The sequence below is a fragment of the Magnolia sinica genome, chromosome 17 (genome assembly GCF_029962835.1).
Source record: "Magnolia sinica isolate HGM2019 chromosome 17, MsV1, whole genome shotgun sequence".
Taxonomy (NCBI): Eukaryota; Viridiplantae; Streptophyta; class Magnoliopsida; order Magnoliales; family Magnoliaceae; genus Magnolia; species Magnolia sinica.
The window spans coordinates 14,820,224-14,844,672 of record NC_080589.1 but is presented as its reverse complement, the minus strand read 5'-3'; the positions used below and the strand labels follow the sequence as shown (position 1 = coordinate 14,844,672).

General features: G+C 39.0%; 1 protein-coding gene across 1 annotated transcript; it reads left to right on the top strand.

The window, feature by feature from the left end:
- The first annotated feature begins 1,521 nt into the window (after positions 1–1,521).
- On the top strand, positions 1,522–22,926 carry LOC131231696 (potassium transporter 5-like). The gene is made up of 9 exons (XM_058227982.1): positions 1,522–1,654; positions 14,391–14,616; positions 14,907–15,155; positions 16,838–16,888; positions 17,537–17,797; positions 20,177–20,344; positions 20,443–20,697; positions 21,882–22,535; positions 22,635–22,926. Exons 1-9 carry the CDS (start codon positions 1,535–1,537, stop codon positions 22,862–22,864), a joined length of 2,214 nt encoding a protein of 737 aa, XP_058083965.1. The 5' UTR covers positions 1,522–1,534; the 3' UTR covers positions 22,865–22,926.
- The last annotated feature ends 1,523 nt before the right edge of the window (positions 22,927–24,449 follow it).

Here is a 24,449-nt window from a genome sequence, read left to right as displayed (position 1 = left end):
AATATTTTGCCCATTTTACATGTCTGGTCCATTAACTCTATTTTACTGGTCATTACCCTCAATTTGACTAGTTACTCCCCACGAATATGCTACATATGAGAAAGATATTGCGCATACAAGATTGATCAACAATTTAAGTGAATTTTGATTTAAACATATGAAGTTATTTACTCTTCAATCTAGATTGATTTAAACACCTGTTCCCAGGAAATTAGCGATATACCCAAAGGCTCATATTGAGTAGCATAGAACACAACAAGGACCTTGGTACTTATGTATACATGGCAAAGTCATGTAAGTCCACCATGATGTATGTGTTATATATATATATATATATATATATATATATATATATATATATATATATATATATATATATATATATATATATATATATATATATATATGCTGTCCATATATTTTTTCATACCATTTTATACCATGAGTCAAAAAATGAGTCATAGGAGGCAATGAGGATTGAATGCTTATTATTGAAAACTTACGGAGCCCATTCAAGTCTACGTGACCTTAATTATAAACAGGTTGGATGGCAAATAAATATCATGATGGGCCTGATGAAGGTTTCAATGGTGGACGCCATTGTTCCCAGTGTTTCCTGTGGTGTGGTTCACCGTAGATTTGGATCTGCTTCATTTTTGGACTCATTTTCTCCACATTTCCCTTTAGGGTGGCCGCCTTAGTTTCAGATCCGCTAATTTTTTGTCTCATTTTATAAAATGACCTGCGAAAACGGATGGATGGGGATTTATAATTTTAAAAAAATGAGGGTGGGCCCCACTTAACTTCATGCGAAAGGCAATCCTCGTCCAAGTCGAGTCCAACCCTCTACCTATAAACTGAATTCTGAGGTCTCTCTCTCTCTCTCTCTCTCTCTCTCTCTCTCTCTACATTTTGAAGGGAGAAGCTCATATCCGAAAAACCGTAAGAAATTCCTCCTTCTTTCGATTTCTCGACGCAAAAGAGCTTCCAGATCAAAGAATTTTGCGGTATTTTCACACAAATCAGTTGAAAGTCACCTATATCCGTGTTCTTTCTTGGACTGAGTGGTTTTCAGATTGGGCGGTTGATATTAGGTTTTCATTTTTTAGTGAGATTGATTGCTTCTTTGTATTGGAGACTGTAAATCTTCTATTCAATCTGTCACTTTTTGGGTTCTAATCAGAGAAAAAGAATATTTTTTTTGGTTGTCTCTTTATTTTTAAATTTTGGAGAAATTAAAGATTCTTTTGCTTTCGAAGTTCGAAACTATAAATACTTATATATATATATATATTATTGAAAAAGAGGCTTTATGGGGTAATTCTAGCAAAATGAAGGAATTTAGTGAATTTGGAAAAATAAATAAAATTGTAACTGAGCGAGTAAGAAATTCTGCTAATGCAATTTCTTCATGGATAAATGGAAGAAAAAAGCCATTCCCGGCACTGTTGGAGATCACATGCTGACCGGCTCTCTCTCTCTCAGGAAGATGTCGAACAGCGTGGATGGAGCGTCCGAAGATGTGAAGGAAGAGATGGAAATTCCTTTAGAGGGAATGAAGGATAGGAAATTCTCGAGGGAGAAGTTGCGTAGGTATGATTCTTGGGACGTTGAAGCAGCTACAGTCTCTGGTGCTGAGAGCAATGGCTCCAAGGTCTCTCTCTCTCTCTCTCTCTCTCTCTCTCTCTCTCTCTCTCTCTCTCACACACACACACACACAAACATCCAATCCGACCATCATGTACGCTGCTTCATGTTCTCCTTGTCAACCAAAAATCAGACTGACATAAAATTCAAGTGGGCCACACTACAGGGAGCAGTTAGGTTGGGCGGATTAGCAGTTACCCGGGTAAAAGCTTAGTGGTTGTTACCCTGACCGTGTGGGGCCCATATCAAAGTATTTGTTGTATATCCACGTCGTCCATATGTTTTTCCATCTCATTTTAGGATGAGATCCCAAAAATAGAGAATCTCCAAATCTCAGGTGGACCATACCACTAGAAATAGTGATGAACGGCCATTAAAAAACATTTGTGGGCCATAAACCTTTTGAATCAAGATGAGATTTCGTAATTTACATTCATCAAGATCTTCTTGACATTATCAACAGGTTGGATTGGAAATAAACATTACCAAAATCTTGCTATGGGCCCTTTGAAAATTTTAATGGTGAGGCACTCAATCACCACTGTTTCCTGTGGTGTGGTCAAATTAATAATTATATGTGTATACTATTTTATAAGACTACCTAAATTGGGCTGGAGAAACAGATGGACGGAGTGGATATACAAAATATCATCAACCTGGGCCCCACAGTAAGGGTGTTAGTGGGTGTTAACTGGGTAACAGCTAATCCCCTCCCGGTACGGCTGCTGAAAGACTTTCTGGATTCTTTAATGGCCTAGCATACTTTTACGGAAACTGGATTGCGTCCTACCCCGACCCGTACAATTATCCGTCCGCGCAGGGCTCTGTGGGCCCGACCGTAATGGAAAGGTCTTATCCACGCCGTCCATCCCTTAAAAGATCATTTTAGACATAAAACTAAAAATTATGCAGAAATAAATCTTAAGTGGACCACAAAGTGGGGATTGAACACCCACCATTAAAGACTTCTTCGGAGCTGTAAAAGTTTCGGATCAAGCTAATATTTGTGATTTCACTTCATCCAGGTCCACATGACCCTCTGAATAGGTTGGATGGTAAAAAAACATTACGGTGGCCCCTAGAAAGGTTTCGGTGGTGAGTGTCATTATCACCGCTTCTTCCTTTGGTGTGGTCGCATGGAGCTATGGACCTGATTCATTTTCTGGATCATGCCGGAAAATGATCGGAGAAAAGGGATGAACGGCGTGGATAAAAATCTAACATCAAGGTGGGCCCCACCAAGCCGCCCGGACGGATTATCATGTGGGTGGGGGTAGGACGCAGTCCGCTCCCGCCCGCACGGTGGACCACACCACCTAAAACCATGCCAATACTATGGTGGGTCCCACTGCGTTGTTTTTTTGGCATGGTTTTAAGTGGTGTGGTCCACCTTGATTTTATATTGGCTTATTCTTGGGTGAAAAGTAGAGCATGAAGGGGCGCATATGATGAACGGCTTGGATGTCATGACCACATCATGGACATCTCAACATGTGGTGGGATCCTTTTTAGGGGTCGTTTGGCACCGTCGATTGGAGGGGTTGTTTGGCAGCATAAAGTAACTGTTGTTTGACAGCATACAGTAACTCTGGTGGGATCCTTTTTAGGGGTCGTTCGGTAAAGTAGATCCGGGGGTTTTCGGGGGTTTGTAATGTACAGTGGGCGCTTGGATTACACCTAAAACCATTTCAATAGTTGCAGGTATAACATGTATGTCACTGTACAGTATCATTCTATTAGGCACATGGCCCACTAATGATGATCAGCACCGTCCAAACATTGTCCATATTAATCAATGATTAAAAATTATTGGTTAGTCACTTAGACATAATCTTGTGTCTGCAGTCGATCTGAAATTTGGAATTTCATCATTTTCAAGCAAAGCATATATTTTAACGGTCTTATCACAATCATATTATCAAAAATTATATATCTCCAAAGTTGATTTAGTAATTAAATTCAAATCCCTGTAAATACACCATGCATAAGTATTTTTGAATTAAGGGCTTATTTGATTTTTATCGTTTCACTGGACACAGTAAGTACCCTGGAAATAGCTTATTATTACCATTTCACCTGTTTGGATATTCATGAAAATTTCATTCTTGAAAATTAGTTCAAAAGTAGTAGCGGCCATTTTAGAACCCCATCTTGATGTATATGATATATATGTTCTGTCCATCTATTTTATCACAACATTTTGAGATAAAAGAAGAAAAATGAAGTTGATCCAACACCCAACTGGCCTATACCAAAAGAAACAATGGCCTCAGGAAGTTTTTAACGGTAAGTATTTGATTCACATTTTTCTATGGTGTGGTCCACTTGAGCTTTGGATATGCCTAATTGTCTGGCTTATATTATAAATTCATATGACATAATAGATGAATGGTGTAGATATATGATATGCATCACAGTGGGACCCACAAATATTCCACAATATTTACCGTTTTTACCCCCAAAAAAGTAAGCCGGGGAAGAGTGCGGCGACTAAGGAGGGAAATATTTATTACCATTCACGGGGCATTTCCCTGGGAATTGGAAAATCAAACACGCCCTAAAGTTGAATCACACTTCAGGGTGCCAAGCACACCTGTAGGATTGCCCATTCAGGGGGTATCCAATCTTTGGGTCTCCGAATCCAGGGGTTCCAAATCTACGCTCCTAAATAGGCCCTTAGCGACGTGGGCTGAATGAATTCTATCATTGTTTATGGAGAACAGCCGAAGAGTCTCACTTCTTAGACAAGCTAGACCATCTGATTTTGCTCGTTGAAGGTGGACTGTCCATTCATTACCAATGAATTGGATGGTTAGGATCATTCGATCAGTGCAGTTTTTGCTACATGCTCCATCCTCACAGGACCCCATAGATAGACAGTTTATATCGCCGTACATGTATGCCACCGAATATTTTGGCAATTGTGCTGCGCGTGTATCTCGAAAGGATAGAATTATTGAATAATGGATGGCATTTTCGAAACTTAGATGTTTGAGTAATTTCTAGATGGTCAGGATTACTTGGTCGCTGCAATGGTAGAGATATGCGTTGCCCACAAATTGGATGGTCTGGATGACAGAACGTGAGGGTTATGAGTCACCACCGTTTTCAAAGTGGTGGTGAACTATAACAGTAGTGTGTTGCGTTATTTTTGGTGCGTTTGACCGAAAATAGCGAATGGCATCGTGGATTGAAAGTATGTGTGATGGGACACACCGTGGATTGAAAGACCCAAAAACAAGTCTCGGATTGAAATATTTTAGCCCTTTGATTATTCAAAGGATAAGGACGAAGGAAGAACGTGAAATGATCAATGGTTGAGATCTTTTAATTTTTCATCTATTCCCCATCTAAGTTGAGGGCCATCATATAAACGGTTTGGATTATTGAAAGATGTATCCTGCAATCTAATGGCCGGATCTGTAGCAATAGTCGAGATATATAGGAAACCTCTTCTCAACGTTATTCTACTTAATTAGGAAATTATTTTAAATGGCCCATGGGGAGCGGTTTGCGTCCGAACCCCGGTCGGACAATAAGCCGTCCGACCAGAGATCCTGTGGGGCTCACCGTGATTTATATTTTTATCCACACAGTCCATCCATTTTCTAAAGTCATTATAAGTTATGAGCCCGAAAATGAAGTAGATCCAAAGTTCGAGTGGACCACACCAGAGATCACTAGTTAGTGTGATCAATTAGAGCGTTGGATATGCTTCAATTTTCGGATCATAACTTAGAATGATTTGAAAAAGTTGATGGATGCCGTGCATAAACAGATACATCATGGTGGGCCTCACAGGAACTCTGGTCCGACGGCATATTGTACTACCCATACACAAATAATATCGCTCCCCATGGTCTAGGTTGGGCCTCCAAGGGGCCATTGTAATGTTTGGATTTTATCCACGCCGTCCATGTACTTTTCCATATCATTTTATCTTATAGTCGTAAATTGGGGGCAGATCCAAGGCTCAAGTGGACCACACCATAGGAAGCAGAGGCGATAATGACACCCACCGTTGAAACCTTGCTAGGGTCCAATGTGGTGTTTATTTACAATTCAACCTGTTCATAAGGTCACATGGACGTTGATGAAGCGAAAACACAAATGTCAGCATGATCCAAAACTTCTGCGGCCTCCAAGAAGTCTTTAATGGCGGGCTATCAATCCCCACTTTGTGGTCGACTTCATCCTTTTATATATCTCATATTTGGGTTTATATCATAAAATGATCAGGAAAAATGGATGAACGGCGTAGATTAAATCCATACATTACTATGGACCCCACAGAGCCCCTGCGTGGACTGATTCCTCTCGGGCGGGGTTGAGGCTTTTAGGTCAGAGTGATAAATCTCTCCGAGATATTGAAAATATCGCGATATCCTAACGAAAAGAAACAAATTGATATTATTGCAATAACCTCACGAAAATTACAAAATATCGGTAGGTTCCATTTTCAGATTCTATTGCGTAAATACCCCAATATCAACGTGAAAATTATTTAAAGTTTTAAAGATTAAATTAATAACTATATATTTAAAAGTATCTACTAATTTATATTATTTTTTTAATCCATAGTGAGATTATCCGGATAATATCCCAAGAAAAACCTTAATTTTGAAAATCTTTCAATAAATTCTCAAAAAAGGAATTTTTGTTTGGATTTTCTTTCTTTTTTAGAGTTAGTTATTTAATAGGGTGATTATGTCTTTCCATATAAAAAATCATATAAAAATATTAAAGCTTATTTAATCTAAGGGGTCACACCATTTTCCTAAATTCCTATAGTTCATTGCACAAATCTTTCATGGGACACACGTGTAGAAGATCCAGGGCTCTCCTCCAGCAGCCACTATCAGGGGCCAAGGTATGAAGACCATGCCGATTAGGCAATTGTAACTCTTCAGCTTGAAGAAAAGTGTAAATAAATGGCCACCGTCCATTTTTGGACCTGCCCCAATCAAGCTGTTAGGATTGTCTGATCATTTGATGTCCAAGCCGTGGCCCAGATCAGGCTTGATCTTGCACACATCTCTTATGTCTCAGAGGGATCACTAGAAATGTTGCCAAGCACTAGCACTCCACTCGTGTATACATGCAACATGCACGTGTGAGATTTGGGATGTTCATCTTGCCTATTTAGGTGCGATCATATTTAAATCAGATTCTTTGTACGTTCGATGCTTATAAAATTCTTAAGTTGTAGTGGAATTACAAATAATTTAATTACAAGAGTTGTTTAGTTGTTTGTATTTGCTTGTAATGGCTTTAAATGTATATTACAGCCATTAGTTGTAATATAAACTCGGTAAAAAGATTATTTTTCAAAATCCAATAAAAGTAGTTTTGGTTTTTCAAATTTTTAGTATAATTCAAAGAAAATTAGCTATTATTATGTTTTCAAGGTGTTTGGTTAAGAGAGAATTACGTCACAAAAAAAAAAAAAAAAAAGAAGAAGAAGTTAAATACGCATTTAAAATAAATATATGAAAAAAATTGTGATTATTACATTCTTACGTACTCAAAAATTAATCTTTACATGATGATCTCCTAAAACAAGCAATGGTATAACGTAATGATTGTAGCAAAATGTCAATGATGATCCAACACATTATGTATAAGGGTGTGTTTGATTTTCCAAACCTCCGGTGATAAATACATTGCAAGTGGGTAATAATCATTTCCTCCGGTAATTATGGTGTTGTTACCACTGCTTTTCACGCTAATTTTTTGAGGAGAAATTTGCGATATTGGACTCCACCTTTTATCCAATGGTTTTTGGGAAGCAATACAAACTTACCTTGCAAGCTTAGATCTCCACGTATTGACAGCGAAATTCGGGATGAAAATACCCCTCCTTTCACATAAACGGATTGGGTACTCCCCTTGCCACCGGCCAATGGCGGATGGTCGATGGTTTGTGAGCCCCACCATAATGTATGCTTTTCATCCATGCCGTCCATATATTTTTCCAGATCATTTTATGGTATGAGACCAAAAATGAGGTATATCCAAATCTCAAGTGTATCACATTATAGGAAACAGTGTTGAATGAGCATCAACCATTAGAAACCTTTAGGGGGCCCACTTTGATGTTTGTGAGAAATCCTCCCCATCTAAGTTCATTCATAGGGTCACAAAGACCTGTATGAAGAGGAAAAACAAATTTCATAATGATCCAAAACTTCTATAACCCCTAAAAGGGTTTCAATGGTAGACGTTCAATTCCCTACTGGCTTTTACACTGTAGTCCACTTGATAGTTAGATCTATCTTATTTTTTGTCTCAAGCCTTAATATGAGCTCGCCAAATAGATGGACAGTTTGGATATAACACAGACCTCATGATGAGATCCACAAAAGCAACGAAAAAAAAAAAAAAAAACATAGACGGCCGCAGCACTATCGCCGGTACGGCGGCAGTGTCGCGATAGGGTGACAGTTTTTTTTTTTTTTTTAACAAGAAGAGTTTTTTCTCCCTTACATTTTTCTCTAATACATAATTATGTTTATATGTATATATAAGTATATAAAAATATTTTTCTATCTTTTAATTCATTTCTTTGTCTATTTATTTAACAAGCATATCTCCTAAACTTGAATGATTTATTTAATGTACCACATATGATTTTGGGGTAAGAGAAGCGAATTTAGCCAACTAACCTAGTTATTTTTCAAGATTCCATCGGGTCGATGGTCGAAAATCCATTTCATTCTCTTCGCGGTCAATTTCAATCAGTTCACGGTCAAACTAGAAATTGAGCGGAGCAAACTAGAAATTGAGTGAGGCAAACTAGAATCGAGTAGGGCAAACTGAAAATTGAGCGGGGCAAACTAGAAATTGAGCGGGGCAAACTGAAAATTGAGCGGGGTAAATTAGAAATTTAGCGGGACAAACCGAAAATTGAGCGGGGCAAACTAGAAATTGAGCGGGGCAAACTAGAAATTGAGCGGGGCAAATTGAAAATTAAGATTGAGCGGGGCAAATCGAAAATTGAGTGAGGTAAACTAGAAATTAATCGAGGCAAACTGGAAATTAAGTGGGGTAAACCAGAAATTTAGCAAGGCAAACTGAAAATTAAGTGGGGCAAACTAGAAATTGAGCGAGGCAAACCGGAAATTGAGTGGGGCAAACTAGAAATTGAGCGGGGCAAACTAAAAATTAAGCGGGGACTAGAAATTGAGCGAGGCAAACCGAAAATTGAGCAGGGCAAACTAGAAATGAAGCGAGGCAAACTTAAAATTGGGCGGGGCAAACTAGAAATAGAGCGTGGCAAACCAGAAATTAAGCGGGGCAAACTAGAAATTGAGCAAGGCAAACCAAAAATTGAGCAGGGCAAACTAGAAATTCAGCGGGACAAACTGAAAATTGAGCAGGGCAAACTAGAAATTGAGCGGGGTAAATTGAAAATTGAGCGAGACAAACTAGAAATTGCGTGGGGCAAACTGAAAATTAAGGGGGACAAACCGAAAATTGAGCGGGATAAACTAGAAATTGAGCGAGGCAAACCGAAAATTAAGCGGGGTAAACTAGAAATTAAGCAGGGCAAATCAAAAATTAAGCGGGGTGAATTAGAAATTGAGCGGGGCAAACCAAAAATTTAGCGGGGCAAAATAGAAATTGAGCAAGGCAAGCCGAAAATTAAGCGGGGCAAACTAAAAATTGAGCGGGGTAAACTAGAAATTGAGCGGGGCAAATTGAAAATTAAGTGGGGTGAACTAGAAATTGAGCGGGGCAAACTGAAAATTGAGCAGGGCAAACTAGAAATTGAGTGAGGCAAATTAAAAATTGAGCGGGGCAAACTAGCAATTAAGTGGGGCAAACCGGAAATTAAGCGAGGTAAACTAGAAATTGAGTGGGGCAAACCAAAAATTGAGCAGGGCAAACTAGAAATTGAGCGGGGCAAACTGAAAATTAAACGAGGCAAATTAGAAATTGAGTTGGGCAAACCGAAAATTGAGCGGGGCAAACTAGAAATTGAGCGAGTCAAATTGAAAATTGAGCGGGGCAAACTAGAAATTGAGCGGGGCAAACCAAAAATTGAGTGGGACAAACTAGAAATTGAGGGGGGCAAACTGAAAATTAAGCGGGGCAAACTAGAAATTGAGTGGGGCAAACTGAAAATTGAGCAGGGCAAACTAAAAATTGAGTTGGGCAAATTGAAAATTGGAGGACTACTTCATTATGAACACAAGGAAAAAATCATTGGTTTCACTAATTAAACTAATGCTTGCAATTCAATCTATTTCCATTTTGCATCCAAACACAACTCATGTGTTAACTTGAACTATTTTTATGAAGAACAGTTCTTAAGCTCCAACGATTAAAGAATAAGACACATACCAGAACATAGATTCCTCTGTCCCTGAGAATCCTGACATTTTGATTGAAATGGCTCAATATATGATGTATCAAAAATGACAAGTATCAAAATGTGGTTGATATTTATTCGTACCTCCCAACCTCCTCAAGCATCTTAGCAACATTTTTTTTTGTTACCTGCTAGACATTTCAAATGCAAAGTTGATATTATTGAGCAATGCTCGATATATCGAAGATTGAATCTCAATATGATCCAGACACTCTCGATATATCGATAAATTATGCAATTTTCAGTGTTGCTTGCTAGATAGTTTACAGGAAAAGTCGATATTATTGATCATTGGTCGATATATCGAGATATATTGAGTTCGCTATTATCGAAGGGTCATCGATATATGTCGATACGAGTTTTTCCATCTACCTCAATGGACATAAGTCATTAGTTATCGATACTATCGTTCCAAACTCCATATTATCAATGACTTACCATTAATATATTTGACCATATATCGAAAATATCAACGGCAAAATGTTTCGTATAGGGGATTGTATTGGCTCGATATTATTGACAATGAGGCGATATATCAAGGTTTACATGTCGATAATATCGAAGAGTTCTAGATAATATCGAGGAACACTTTTTTCAAATTTAGGGTGTTTTTAGTTTTTTTTTAAAAAAAAAAATTAAAGAAATTTAGGCTATTTTTAGGGCCATCCTCCATCCACAATAGGGGCCCTAATTTGAGTGAGCTGATATGCATGAATGCATACCATGTTTATGCACATGAGTGGCTAGTTGTTGCAGTATACTTGAGCCATGGCAGATGAACATTGTACCCTGTTTCACTATCAAACCTTAAGACAAGTGGGTTTCCTCAATTTCATGTTTCGATGTTTTCAACATCTTAATTATATTAAATAAAATTTGGAAAAATAGTGTCGATATGGGGGAGTTTGGATTGTAAGTAACTTGATATAAGCTACCTATGCATTAAGTATCTTATCTTGGTTTTTACTTCTGAAGCTGAAGTGATTAAGTAACTTTAAGTAAAAAGTTACTTATAATTGATCTTAAACCAAGCTTACTTATCTCGAATAAGCTACTTATCTACTGTTGTAGGTAATACAAAGTAACTTATTTCGAGGTATCCAAACAGGCCCTAAAAGCCAATACCTTACCTCGCTGAATTTCATGTTTCCCCCACTGGATTTAATGAATTTCAGCGGGGCAAATTAGAAATTTAGCGGGGTAAATATGAAATTGAGCGAGGCAAACATGAAATTGACCAGGACAACCTAGAAATTGAGTGGGACAAACTTGAAATTCAACAGGGGAAACATGAAATTCAGTAAGGTAAACTAGAAATTCAGCAAGGCAAATTAGAAATTGAGTGGAGCAAACATGAAATTCAGCGGGACAACCTAAAAATTGAGCGGGACAAACATGAAATTCGGCGGGGGGAAACATGAAATTCAGTGGGGGCAACGTAGAAATTGAGTGGGACAAACATGAAATTCAACGGGGTAAGGTATTTGGCTTTTAGGGCCTGTTTGGATACTCCGAAATAAATTACTTTGTATACCTACAATAGTAGATAAGTAGCTTATTTGAGATAAGTAAGTTCGGTTTAAGATCAATTATAAGTAGCTTTTTTATCGATATATCGAGAGTGTCTCGATCATATCGAGATTCAATCTTTAATATATCGAGCGTTGCTCAATAATATTGACTTTGCCTTTGAAATGTCTAGCAGCCAACAATTTCATGTTTCCCCTGCTGAATTTCTAGTTTGCCCCGCTCACTTTAATGTTTGCCTCACTTAATTTCATGTTTGCCACGCTGAATTTCTAATTTGCCCCGCTCAATTTTCAGTTTGCCTACTCAATTTTTAGTTTGCCTCACTTAATTTCTAGTTTGCCCTGCTCAATTTTCGGTTTACCCCACTCAATTTCATGTTTGCCCTACTTAATTTCTAGTTTGCCCTGCTCAATTTTCGGTTTACCCCACTCAATTTCATGTTTGCCCTACTTAATTTCTAGTTTACCCCACTGAATTTCTAGTTTGCCCCGCTAAATTTCATGTTTGTCACGCTCAATTTCTAGGTTGTCCCACTGAATTTCTAGTTTGTCCCACTCAATTTTATGTTTCCCTCGCTGAATTTCATGTTTGTCCTGCTCAATTTCTAGGTTGTCCCGCTGAATTTCATGTTTGCCCAGCTCAATTTCTAGTTTACCCTGCTGAATTTCATGTTTGCCCCGCTGAAATTAATATTTCCCCCACTGAATTTCACGTTTGTCCCACTTAATTTCTAAGTTGTCTTGCTGAATTTTATGTTTGCCCCGCTCAATTTATAATTTGCCCCGCTCAATTTCATGTTTGTAATGCTGAATTTCATTTTTGCCCCACTTAATTTCTAGTTTGCCCCGCTGAATTTCATGTTTACCCTGCTCAATTTTCAATTTGCCCCGCTCAATTTCTAATTTGACCACGAAGTGATTGAAATTGACTACGAAGAGAATGAAATGGATTTTCGACTATCGACCTGATGGAATCTTGGAAAATAACTAGGTTCGTTCGCTAAATTAGCTTCTCCTACCCTAAAATCATACGTGATATGTTAAGTAAATCATTCCATTTTAGGAGATATGCTTGTTAAATAAATAGACAAAGAAATGAATTAAAAGATAGAAAAATATTTTTATATACTTATATATACGTATAAACATAATTATGTATTTGAGAAAACTGTAAGGGAGAAGAAGTTCTCCTTGTTAAAAAAAATAAAAAAAAATAAAAAATAAAAAATATGCCACACTGCCGCTGCGGTTGTCTGTGTTTTTTTTTTTTTTTGTTTGTTACTTTTGTGGGTCCCATCATGAGGTTTGTGTTATATCCAAAACGTCCATCTATTTGGCGAGCTCATATTAAGGCTTGAGACGAAACATAATACCGATCTAACTATCAAGTGGACCACACTGTAAAAGGCAGTAGGGAATTGAACGTCTACCATTGAAACCCTTTTAGGGGTTACAGAAGTTTTGGATCATTATGAAATTCGTTTTTCCTTTTCATCCAGGCTTTTGTGACCTTATGAATAGATTGGATGGAAAATAAATGTTATGGTGGGCCCTACAAAATTTTTAACGGTGAAAATCAATTTTCCTGCTGCTCTTTGTGGTGTGGTCCAGTTGATCTTTGGATATGATTTTTTTTCTGGATAATGCTCCAAAATGATCTCGAAATATGGATGAACGTTGTGGATATAATAAATACATAGCTGTGGGGCCATGTAACTTTGATCTCTTTTGAGGCGTTCGTACAACTCTCAGTTGGAGGAGCGTCGGCGCTCATCTTCAAAAGGAAGGGAGGGGTATTTTCATCGTCAAATTCACTGTCCGCACGAGCAGGTCTAAGTTCGCAAGTTACGTTTGAATTGCTCCAAAAAAACCATTGGATAAAAGGTGGGGTCCACAGTCGCAAATTTCCCTTTTTTGAGCTCTAAATTGATGATACTGGCAAATATATGTGGGGCCCACTGTGATGTTCGTGGCTTATACACACCGTCCATCTATTATGCAACTTGAATTTAGGGCTTGACCAAAAAAATGAGGTTGATACGAAGCTCAAGTGGACCACACCACAAGATTCAGGGAATCAAACATCTACTGTTAAAAACTTATCAGTACCATTGTTTCCTTTAGTGTGGGCCACTTGAGTGTTGGATCAGCCTCATTTTTCAGCTCATGCCTCAAAATGTTACGTTAAAATGGATAGATAGCACAGATATATCATATATATCATGTTGGAGCCCAAAAATTTATATCAGTCTTTTTAACTCGGTTTTCGAAATAAAAATACATTTGCATTTCCAAACAGGGGAGGAATAATAATTAATGATTCACAAGGCATTTAATGGGATTTGGAAAATCAAACAGCCCTGAGGTTATGTAATGATTACCCAGTTTCAGCCCCATTACCTTTGTAATTGTAAAATTCAAGAGGCTTAATGTCTTTGCAGATGAATGACATTATATATAATAGAACATAATGATTAATACACACTCATGACTTATGGGTGCCAACGTGACATTCATGGTACATTTAATTTGAAAGAGAGAGAGAGAGTAAAAAGCTTCACTGATCATCAAATGAACTACACAGTAGGAAAAGATGGAATGTCCACTATTAAAATATTATTTCAGATTGCATTTAAAGCCATTGCAATCGGTGGAGGAGGTCCAATCGGTCAAATGCATGCATACTTTGTTGCTCTCTTGAAGCCCATAAAAAATTCAAGTCCTTCACATGAGTTGATTTTGGAGGATTTGCTGCCCCAAGCCCTATGTGGTGGTAAACCATTTATATCTAAAACTCTTTTTCACATCCAAACAACATCTAAATTTTATAATTAATGCAGATGGTTGATTGGACGATGATCCTAAAACTAGCCTTCCAGAGCATTGGAATTGTGTATGGCGACATCGGCACATCGCCTTTATACGTGTACTCAAGCACCTTCACCAACGGGATCAACCACAACGATGACATCTTGGGTGTGTTGTCGATGATCATCTATACTCTCACCTTGCTCACCTTGATCAAGTACGTCTTCATCGTCCTCCATGCCAACGACAACGGCGATGGTAATGATCTCATTTATGATTCATGCTTCACATGTGTAAGGTGATCATGGCCATTGATCTAGTGTGCCACTATCGAAAACATAGTCCATTTATTTTTTTTTAATCATCGTCAACAATTAATAGGGGACCACTGGTTGGATTCTTAACATGATCAGGTCAGCTTGGTTTATGAGCCACGGTCCATCAAAATGATGGCCCACAAGACCATTTGTTTCACATTTGAAGAAGAACTAACATTGGATTTGATACATTTTATTACTCTAATTTATACAATTTGATTGTGATCATAGGTGGGACATTCGCATTGTATTCGCTGATCTGCCGTTACGTTAAGGTCGGTTTGATTCCAAGCCAGCAAGCTGAAGATAGGGACGTTTCCAATTTCCAGCTTGAGCTGCCGAGCAATCGTCTTCGCCGAGCATCGAACCTGAAATCGACGTTCGAGAAGAGCCTATTCGCGAAGTATCTTCTGTTATTCTTGACCATGCTTGGAACTTCCATGGTGATTGGTGACGGAATCCTCACTCCATGCATCTCAGGTCTTATCTTCTTTCACTTATTTTTTTTTTTCCCTGATGGTCTTCAAGGATAACTACTCCGAATCCACCGAGTTTATCTGGACTTCTCTCAGAGACTTTTTGAATCCACGAGTAAAAAGAAGCAAAATAGAAATAAATTCTATAAAATTCATAATTTGATTGATGAATGAAATAAATGAGTTCACAACTCTTTAAACAAGGATACTAAGCCATGGGAGAAGTTTCAGAATCAAACTATGACTAAAACTACTAGAAATCGCAACTTACTATTTATAGACGGTTGTGATGTCTACTAGTGCGCATGATTTTTGGCCAAAAATAGTAAGTGTCCTATTTGGCTGAACCATGATGTTCTCCTAATTATTCTAAGAACTTTTCATGTCGGGCGCAACTCCTAAAGCCCAACGGATGAAGAGTTGTATTAAAACTAAAACCTATTATAAATAGTACAAACGAAAATAAAACGGGATTCAATGGTCTATTTGGCGGTATTTTGTAAATTTGGAGTGCGCAATCTTACGACTAAAGTAGCTCATCCTACCCCAAAATCATATATGGTACGTCGAATAACTCATTCCGGATTGTGAGATACCCCCGATTTAAAGTCTGACAGTCCGGATCACTTTTGTCATCAACTGGGCCTTTTCTGATCTATCTTCACCATGAAACTGTCTGTGACCCGCTCTACATCAGTGATGCTATCTGTCTGATTCGTTGTTTCTAAATGGATGGTAAGTAAAATGATGGATGTCCACATTGAATGGGGAAAGATCTGTTGATCGGGCAGTTGGGATCTTCTGGTTGGTGAATTTTGGGGTTACTGTCCGACCGTAGTGAGGATGGGAAGATGGACGGTCAGATCACTGTATACCTTATCATGGGCGAGATTTTGATGGCCTATCTTTGCTTGTGCTATAGACCAAAAGATTGAGTACCTTCAGTGCACACAGAGAGTTGGTGTGCGCGTATCTTACCCCATGCATAACACTCACTATTAGCTTGATCCAAAGCTTCTACGCCTTATGAATGTTTCAACTATGGGCGTACCAGGGTCCTTACTATTAGTCCGGTGTAGACTCTCATGAGTTTCAACACCTGGTTGAGGGTTCGAGTACCCATAGGTGGTGAAATTCCACTACGGCGTGAGTGTGTGGTGGTGTGTGCGCGTCTCGAAGCAATAAAATAAGATAGAAGAATTTTTTAGAAGGAACGGTGTTTGGTGCGCTGGACAATACCACAAGGCTAAAAACAAACATTTGATGGAACATACCAGCTCTCCGTGCTCCTTCTGCGCATTGAATTCGAACTCTTGCCATTTGGGTCACTGTAATTTGTACAATGGTTCATGAGGTGGTCCATCATGGACCATTGAAATAGAAATATATTTACAATTGGATTGATATTCACCCTCCATTCACTAGCCTGGAAAAGCAATCCAATCCTTTACCCGAAGATTGACGGTAGAAATGCATATAGGCAACTACCAAAACTGACAGGATCGTCCCATCCATTCGGTTTGTGGACTATAATCAATTCATTTTTGACATATCAACGGTTCAGATCATTCCTCTCATTCGTGCCACATATGCCCCACTTGCATCATCATCATCATCATCATCATCAATGGTGATAGGTTTTGGGTTCTTTGCTGACGTGGGATTGTTTTGAAATTTTGGTTGTAGTCTTGTCTGCAGTGGGTGGGATACAGGAAGCTACAAGCGCCATGACCGAAGGTATGCATTATCTTCTGTAATCTCTGTGTTCACGTCCACACCTGCTCCTTACTCTTTTATCATAGACAAGACCTGAACTGATCATCTAGCATGCTATCCCTTTGATGGGTAGACCCCAAAGATCGCACCGATCCTACGATCCTATTCATTCTATCAAAGGACTTTTGGAGGGAAAAATACAACGGTTATATATATATACATATATTCTTTGACCGTCCATTTTCTTCCTAAATAATCCTCCAATCAGACGGTTAAGATTGTACAATATGTTTGATTTTTTGGGTAATGGCCTATCCAAAGTAGGGCTGATCTGATGAACGTTTTGGATCTGGTACACGTATGACACGTGGATGACAATAAACAAGCTCATAAGATGAGGGTGACAAACGTTTATTTGCCAAGTTTTTAGGGTGCGTTTGTATTTCATGACTAATTACTCCAATTAATAATGAAATATCATGATATTTGGTGCAACCAAACACACCCTAAAAAGATAAGGCCCATTTCATCCAAGCCAAGGGCTAGAAATGTTCAAATGGTGTGAATGGTGGGATATGTCCCACCCAAGGTAGGACCCACATGTTGATTGATTATGATCTTTTAATGTAAGTGAACTTACTGAAGTCTTCTTCTTATTTTTCTTTATAGGAAGGATTGTATGGATATCAGTTGTCATCTTGATCTTCCTATTCTTAGTTCAGAGATTTGGAACTGATAAGGTGGGCTACAGCTTCGCACCAATCCTCATCGTCTGGTTCCTAATGATCGGCGGCATTGGCATTTACAACTTTGCCAAATACGATCCACACGTTATCAAGGCCCTCAATCCAAAATACATCATCGATTATTTCAGGAGAAACAAGAAAGATGCATGGATTTCTCTTGGCGGTGTCGTACTCGCCATTACAGGTTAGTTGCATCCCTCTAGAATATGCACATGCATGCATATATGCACGTATAGGTTGTGATTGTGAATACATGCTTACAATAGAAATCTTGTGGTGAAAAGAAGTGATCTGTAGCACACTTGCTAGCATGGCACGTGTGGTCAATTCATAATGTGGGGACACTAGGAGCATCTCCTGACCCAAAATTAAGGATGGTCCACTCATCAAGTAGGGCAAATGTATGTCTAAAACATGAGATTCATAGACTTATATCAATCATGTTTTGATACAATGTTTTCTGGCCTAGTTCCAAATTCATGCCATCCCAGTGTCTATTTCTGAAATGGATGAAAATAATAATAAAAATGGGTCATATATTTGCATATTTTGATGATAGGATTAATCTAGATTACTGTCCACTAGCCAGTCTAGATCACTATCCATGAGATTTTGAACAGTCTAGATCACTACTCATGATTTCTACCTCATAATGGTATTTTCATCATTTTTAGAAATATGCCAATGGCCTTATATCTAACATTAAAAGGTAAAATAAAGAAGCTTTTGAAAATAAAAATAAATTAAAAATAAAAAACCAAAAGAGCTTTCATTCACATAGCAGAAAAATTACACCCTAGCCCATTCGGGCGGGAAACAAAAAAAAAATTATCTGCCCCACCTATCATAAACTATACAAACAATACTGACAAAACCCATCAAACAAGAGGACCTCGAACCCGGGGGGGGATCCTTTTGGGTTAAAATCCTTTTCACTTTGATCAAAATATCTATGAAGCTTTTTGAAAGGGATATTGACTGTACTAGCACTATGGTATGGTCGAATTCTTGAATCGAAGGAAAGTTTGAAATATTCTGAGGGTAGTCATATAACAAAATTTAAAAAAGTATTTTAAATCAAATTGTCTTTGTCCTTACATCAATAGTTATACGGTTTTTGAGTGAAGAAAAAATTACATCATATTCAATTCTAAAAAAGTGACATGGACAGAAGTTGTTATTGGACATATGGAATCTAGATCCAATCCATTCATTTTCTTTGTAACCCTTAATTTATTTGAAAATATACTAAGTTATTGCTGACATGATCTCTTTGTGGCCCACAAAACTTGATAATTTATAACGATGTTCGTTTGATACGAACTATTTTTCTTGTGATGTGGTCAACGTGGTTGGCGGATGTTGATCATGGCTCCAACTATGACATTCCATGAAATTTCGAAGTTAATAGATGGTGTAGATTCCGCATATATATGATGGTGAACCCCATAAATGGTATCCTTATAGTGTTAAGGGTCCAGGTTGAGGGTGTCATGTGCTAAGAGTCGAGGTTGTCATGTATTAAGGGTTGAGGTTATTGTCATGTGCAATCTGTTAATGGTCGAAGTTATCATGAGTTAAGTGTCGAGGTTGTCATGTGTTAAGAGCCGAGGTTGTCATGTGTTGAGGGTTAAGGTTATCAAGTTCGAGGTTTTCATGCCTCAAGGGGTCGAGGTGGTCATGTGTTAAGGGTTAAGATTGTCATTTGTTCACTAACTTCACCACCAGAAATTGATCATATGCTACATAAATTCCTAGTTAAAGATATGTTATAAGGATCGAGGTCGTGGCTGTAATGTAGTAAGATTCAAGGTTGTCATGTTATAATAGTTGAGTTTTTTTGGACGGAAGGTTTCCGTGAAGTCAGTTATTTGTCACAGCGATTGTAAACATGGATGAGAGGTTTTCTTTTTTCTTTTTTTAGAGGAAAATTTACGAGCAAAATTACAAGAGTTTGTGATTGTATTTGTATGTTACACGAGTCGAGGTTGTGATTGTAATGTGGTAAGGTTCGAGGTTGTCACGTTATAAGGGTCAAGGTCGTGATTGTAATGTAAAACGGGTCGGTGGACTTTTGACCTATCGGCCTGATCCATCAACCGGTCAAGCTAGATTTCAACTTGTCGACAAGATCCGTTGACTTATCAAAATTGGCAAAAACCAAACAACAAACAATCTGGATTTTTTTATGGAATTTCGACTTGTCAACAAAATCCATCGACCTATCGAACTACGCTGAGTGTGTCAAACTAGATTTCAACCTATCGACAAGATCTGTCGACCGGTCAAAATTGGCTGAAACCAAACAACAAATAATCTGAAATTTCTGACGGAATTTCGACTTGTTGACAAAATCTGTCTACCTATCGAATTATGCTGAGTGTGTTCGATCCTTCTTAGCTTCTTTTTTTTTTGGGAGGTCCATAAACGACTCTACGACCCCTTCTACATCACCAAGGCATGAACATGTTCATGCAGAACCTTACTGGATGAACAGCACGATAGTTTCACGTGTATTGTTGTATAAGTAAATGCATGCCCTTACAATGATCTGATGCTACAGGAACTGAGGCGATGTTCGCCGACGTTGGGCACTTCACAGTCCGTTCCATACAGATAAGCATGTGCTCGGTAACTTTCCCGTCCATCATTTTAGCATATGTGGGCCAAGCATCATATCTCCGTTTGCACAACAGCGACTTCAAACATACCTTCTATCGGTCCATACCAGGTGATGGAAGCCATTGATCATTGCTATAGTTTCACTGGGGACATTGAACAAACACTCAATTTTGGATCACTTATAACATGCAACTGTTCATGGTGCAGATCGTTTATATTGGCCGATGTTTGTGGTGGCTGTCTTGGCGGCGATCATCGCCAGCCAAGCCATGATCTCCGGCACCTTCTCCATCATCCAACAGTCCCTATCGCTCGGCTGCTTTCCTCTTGTCAAGATTGTCCACACATCTTCAAAGTATGAGGGTCAGGTCTACATACCTGAGATCAACTACCTGCTCATGTTTGCCTGTGTTGCAGTTACCGCCGGATTCAAGACGACCGCGAAGATCGGCAATGCATATGGTATTATCCCCATCACAAGCTATATATACACCTGGAAATGGGCCAAAGTGGCCCATTAGGTTTTGTGTCCTGACCCACCAGGGGCCAAGATTTGGTCTCGGGGTAGTCCAACTGGTTGGGCCCACACCTAAATTTGGTCTCTGTGTAAATGATTCTCTCATGAGGTGGGATGGTCGATCCAGAGCTTTTATCTATTGACTCCTATCTATGGATGGTCACAATTGAACGTCGCTCCGGACATACTATCCTAAGCATACCAATTGTGTCCCTTAAATGGATGGTAAAAATGAAAATGGGCAACTTCGACATTTGAAAATTGATGGCTAGGATCATTTGTTTGGACTACTTTTCTGGGTGGGCCTTTGCTGCAGGGAGGGACATGATGAGGTTGATCACATCTTCCTCAAGGAGTAACTACTCCGAATTCACGGAGGTCTCTAGACTCCTCATAGAACTTTCTCGAATCCACGAGAGATAAAAGTATGAATAATTTTTAATAAATTTGAAATAATTTAATTGATGATAAAAAATAAAATTACAGAATAAGGAACTCAAACCAAGTTTTAAACTTAAGACTCCAATTCAAATACCCTAAAAACACGACTTATTATAAATAATAAACTTACTATTTATAACCGGCCTTTATTCCTACTAGGCTTAGACGGTTTTTAGCCAAAAATAGTATCTATTCCTAATAGACTTCATGGTTTTCAAAAATAGTAAGTTTTCAATTTAGCCTAATTGTGTTGTTCTCCTAATTTTTCTAAACCTTTTACATGTTGGACATGCCTTCTACAGCTCAAAGGATCAAAAATTATAATCGAACTAAAATTTATTATGTATAGTAAAAACAAAACTAAAGGAGACTTTTGACCGTGGATCGGATAGAATCTCACAAATCTGACATGCGCAACCCCGAATAGCAGCGTTGGTTAGCTCAAGTAGGTTCTCCTACCTAAAATCATATATAATATGTCAAAAAACTCATCCCGATCTGCGAAATACGACTGATTTAAGGTTGTCCGGATCACTTCCACCTCCTATCGGTCTTTCTATGGTCCATCTTTGCCCACTCTACATCAGCCATCTAGATCATTACCCATGATGGATGAGTCTTGATCTCGTGGATCGGATCAAAGTAGGTTGCACGTATTAATCTTGATGAATTGGCATCCATGATGCAGGGATTGCCGTCGTGTTCGTGATGACTCTAACATCTGCATTGCTGGTGCTGATAATGGTGATGATATGGAAAACCCACATCATCCTCGTGATCTTATACATCCTCATCATCGGCTCTGTTGAACTACTCTACCTCAGCTCCGTCCTTTACAAATTCGATCAAGGAGGCTACCTCCCGCTAGCCTTCGCTGCATTCCTTGTAATAGTAATGTGTGTATGGAACTACGTATACCGAAAGAAGTACAGCTACGAGCTCGACAACAAGGTCTCGCCGGACAAGATACGAGAGATTGCCACCAACCCCAGCTTCTCCCGCTTGCCTGGGATTGCACTCTTCTACTCGGAGCTCGTTCAAGGGATCCCACCCATCTTCAAGCACTACATTGCTAATGTGCCAGCATTGCACTCTGTGCTAGTGTTTGTATCAGTCAAATCGCTCCCCATAAGCAAGGTCTTGCCTGATGAACGGTTCTTGTTCCGCCACGTGGGCCCGGGAGAGCTGGCTGTGTTTAGGTGTGTGGTTCGGTATGGGTACAAGGACATGCAGAATGAGGGTGGGTCATTCGAGCAGGCATTGGTGGACCGGCTGAAGGAGTTCATCAGATATGAGATGTGGGCCCCACCGATGGAGGTGGCCCACCATGATGGGAAGAATGGTGGTGCAACACCAATGCTGGAGAGGCAACATGGTGGGGAGAGTGGTGATGAAACACCAATGGTGGGCCATGATGGTGGAATCGAGGGTGGAGATGAAGAGGAAGCGAAGAAGAGATTGGTGGAGTTGATAGAAAGAGAGATGAACAATGGAGTGGTGCATTTGTTAGGAGAGAGTGAGGTGGTAGCAAGAAGAGGGAGTGGTATTGGGAGGAGGGTTTTGATTGACTATGCTTACAATGCCCTAAAGAGGAATCTGAGGCAAAGGGATGAAGTTTTTGAGATTCCTCACAAGCGTTTGATGAAGGTAGGAATGACCTATGAGCTTTAGGAGGAAGATTTAAATAAGTGGTTCCCATGATCTGGGCCGTTCCTTAAGTGGGTCCTTCCATGAACGTGTCATGGCCTTGAAAACTAGGTTAGTTTGCTAATCAGGAGGGCTACAAGTGCATCAGTCGAACTTGCATTGCATGGCCTTCATGGTAAGTGGGGTGGACTGATATTTTGGGCCATTGCATATTTAGTGTAGACCCCACCTAATGAATGGCTCAGATCTTGTGAGTGAATCATTTATCCAATCTCGACTTGTGTGAATCTCTTTCAGCATTTCTCAAAAGATAGAATATATGAGTCAAGAATCTCATGTTTTATATAGTTTTTTTTTTCCTCTCTTTTTATGGAAGAACAAAAAGTTGTATCAAATAGCTGCAACTTAAAGATTTGTTAGTTGTGATGAAATATATGAAATTCGAGGATTTGATGAATTCTCAACCGTTTATTTTTGGTGTATTTTATTCCAATGTAAACAGGTTAGGAGACATGTTCTGTTACAGATATGATTTGGAGTTTGATAAGACAGCCCACTTAGTGAATGATCCAGATATCTCATATAGATGCTGCATATATAGGCTTCGTGGTGGCTTTCAATGACCGAATCGTGTTCGGATTAATATTAGTAAGAGCCTGGGTCATGAAAGCGGGAGCCTAGGGCTCGACCTGAGTAAGAAATAGGGTTGCACAGGTTCAATGGCCCGCTTTTTTGAATTAGGCTTGGACATATTAGCTTGGCCCATGGTCAAGCTTTGATCTGCCTGTATGGTCCAGTCAATTTTAAAGTCAGGCTTGGTTTAGGGTCATTTTAGCCTGATCTGGCTCGGTCCAACTTCATGTGTACATGTGTTCTGTTCTACATCCATGCCATTCCAATCATCCGTTGGCCAACACATGCATCTTGCATGTAGATCTTGGTTTTCATTTTGTTGTAATATATAGTTGTTAAGTGGAAAATAGAGTGCTAGCTAGTTTTGGGCCGTCCAGGTTGGGTGAGGCTCACCTAGTTTTTGAGCTTGGGCTTGGTTCTGTTTTGTTAGGCTCATAATGAGGTTTGACCTTGGGCCTTATAATGTTGTTCCAGCAAGATTCCCTTGGAGCCCTAACATGGCCCAATGAAAAATCACAATGTGCACGTGCTTGCATATGAAAAGCAAAGATTCATCTGGGTTATATATATATATATATATATATATATATCGTGGCAGCATATTTGAAACGTGTATATGACACTTTTTCATTACTCTATATCAGGGTTACATGGGATTCCTATAATCCTCAGTTACAACCAATTGGCATCTGGCTAGCTAGCAACTTGATTAACAGTCTACATCAAGTGTTTATCACTGAAATTTATATTTTTGGGTGGAGTTTGATTTAGCTCAAGGTGGATAATGTAAAAGTTGGTTGGGCTCAAGTTGAAAATTTATGTCGGGTGAGTTCACCCCCATATACACCTGCCTTTTGAGTTGGATTTGGGTTCGCGCTAACATGAGACCTCCTTACCTAGAGCCTAGCATATGTATGCATGACAATACCATATGCGTAAGATTCATCTCATTATAAAAATGGGACACCTCAAAAAT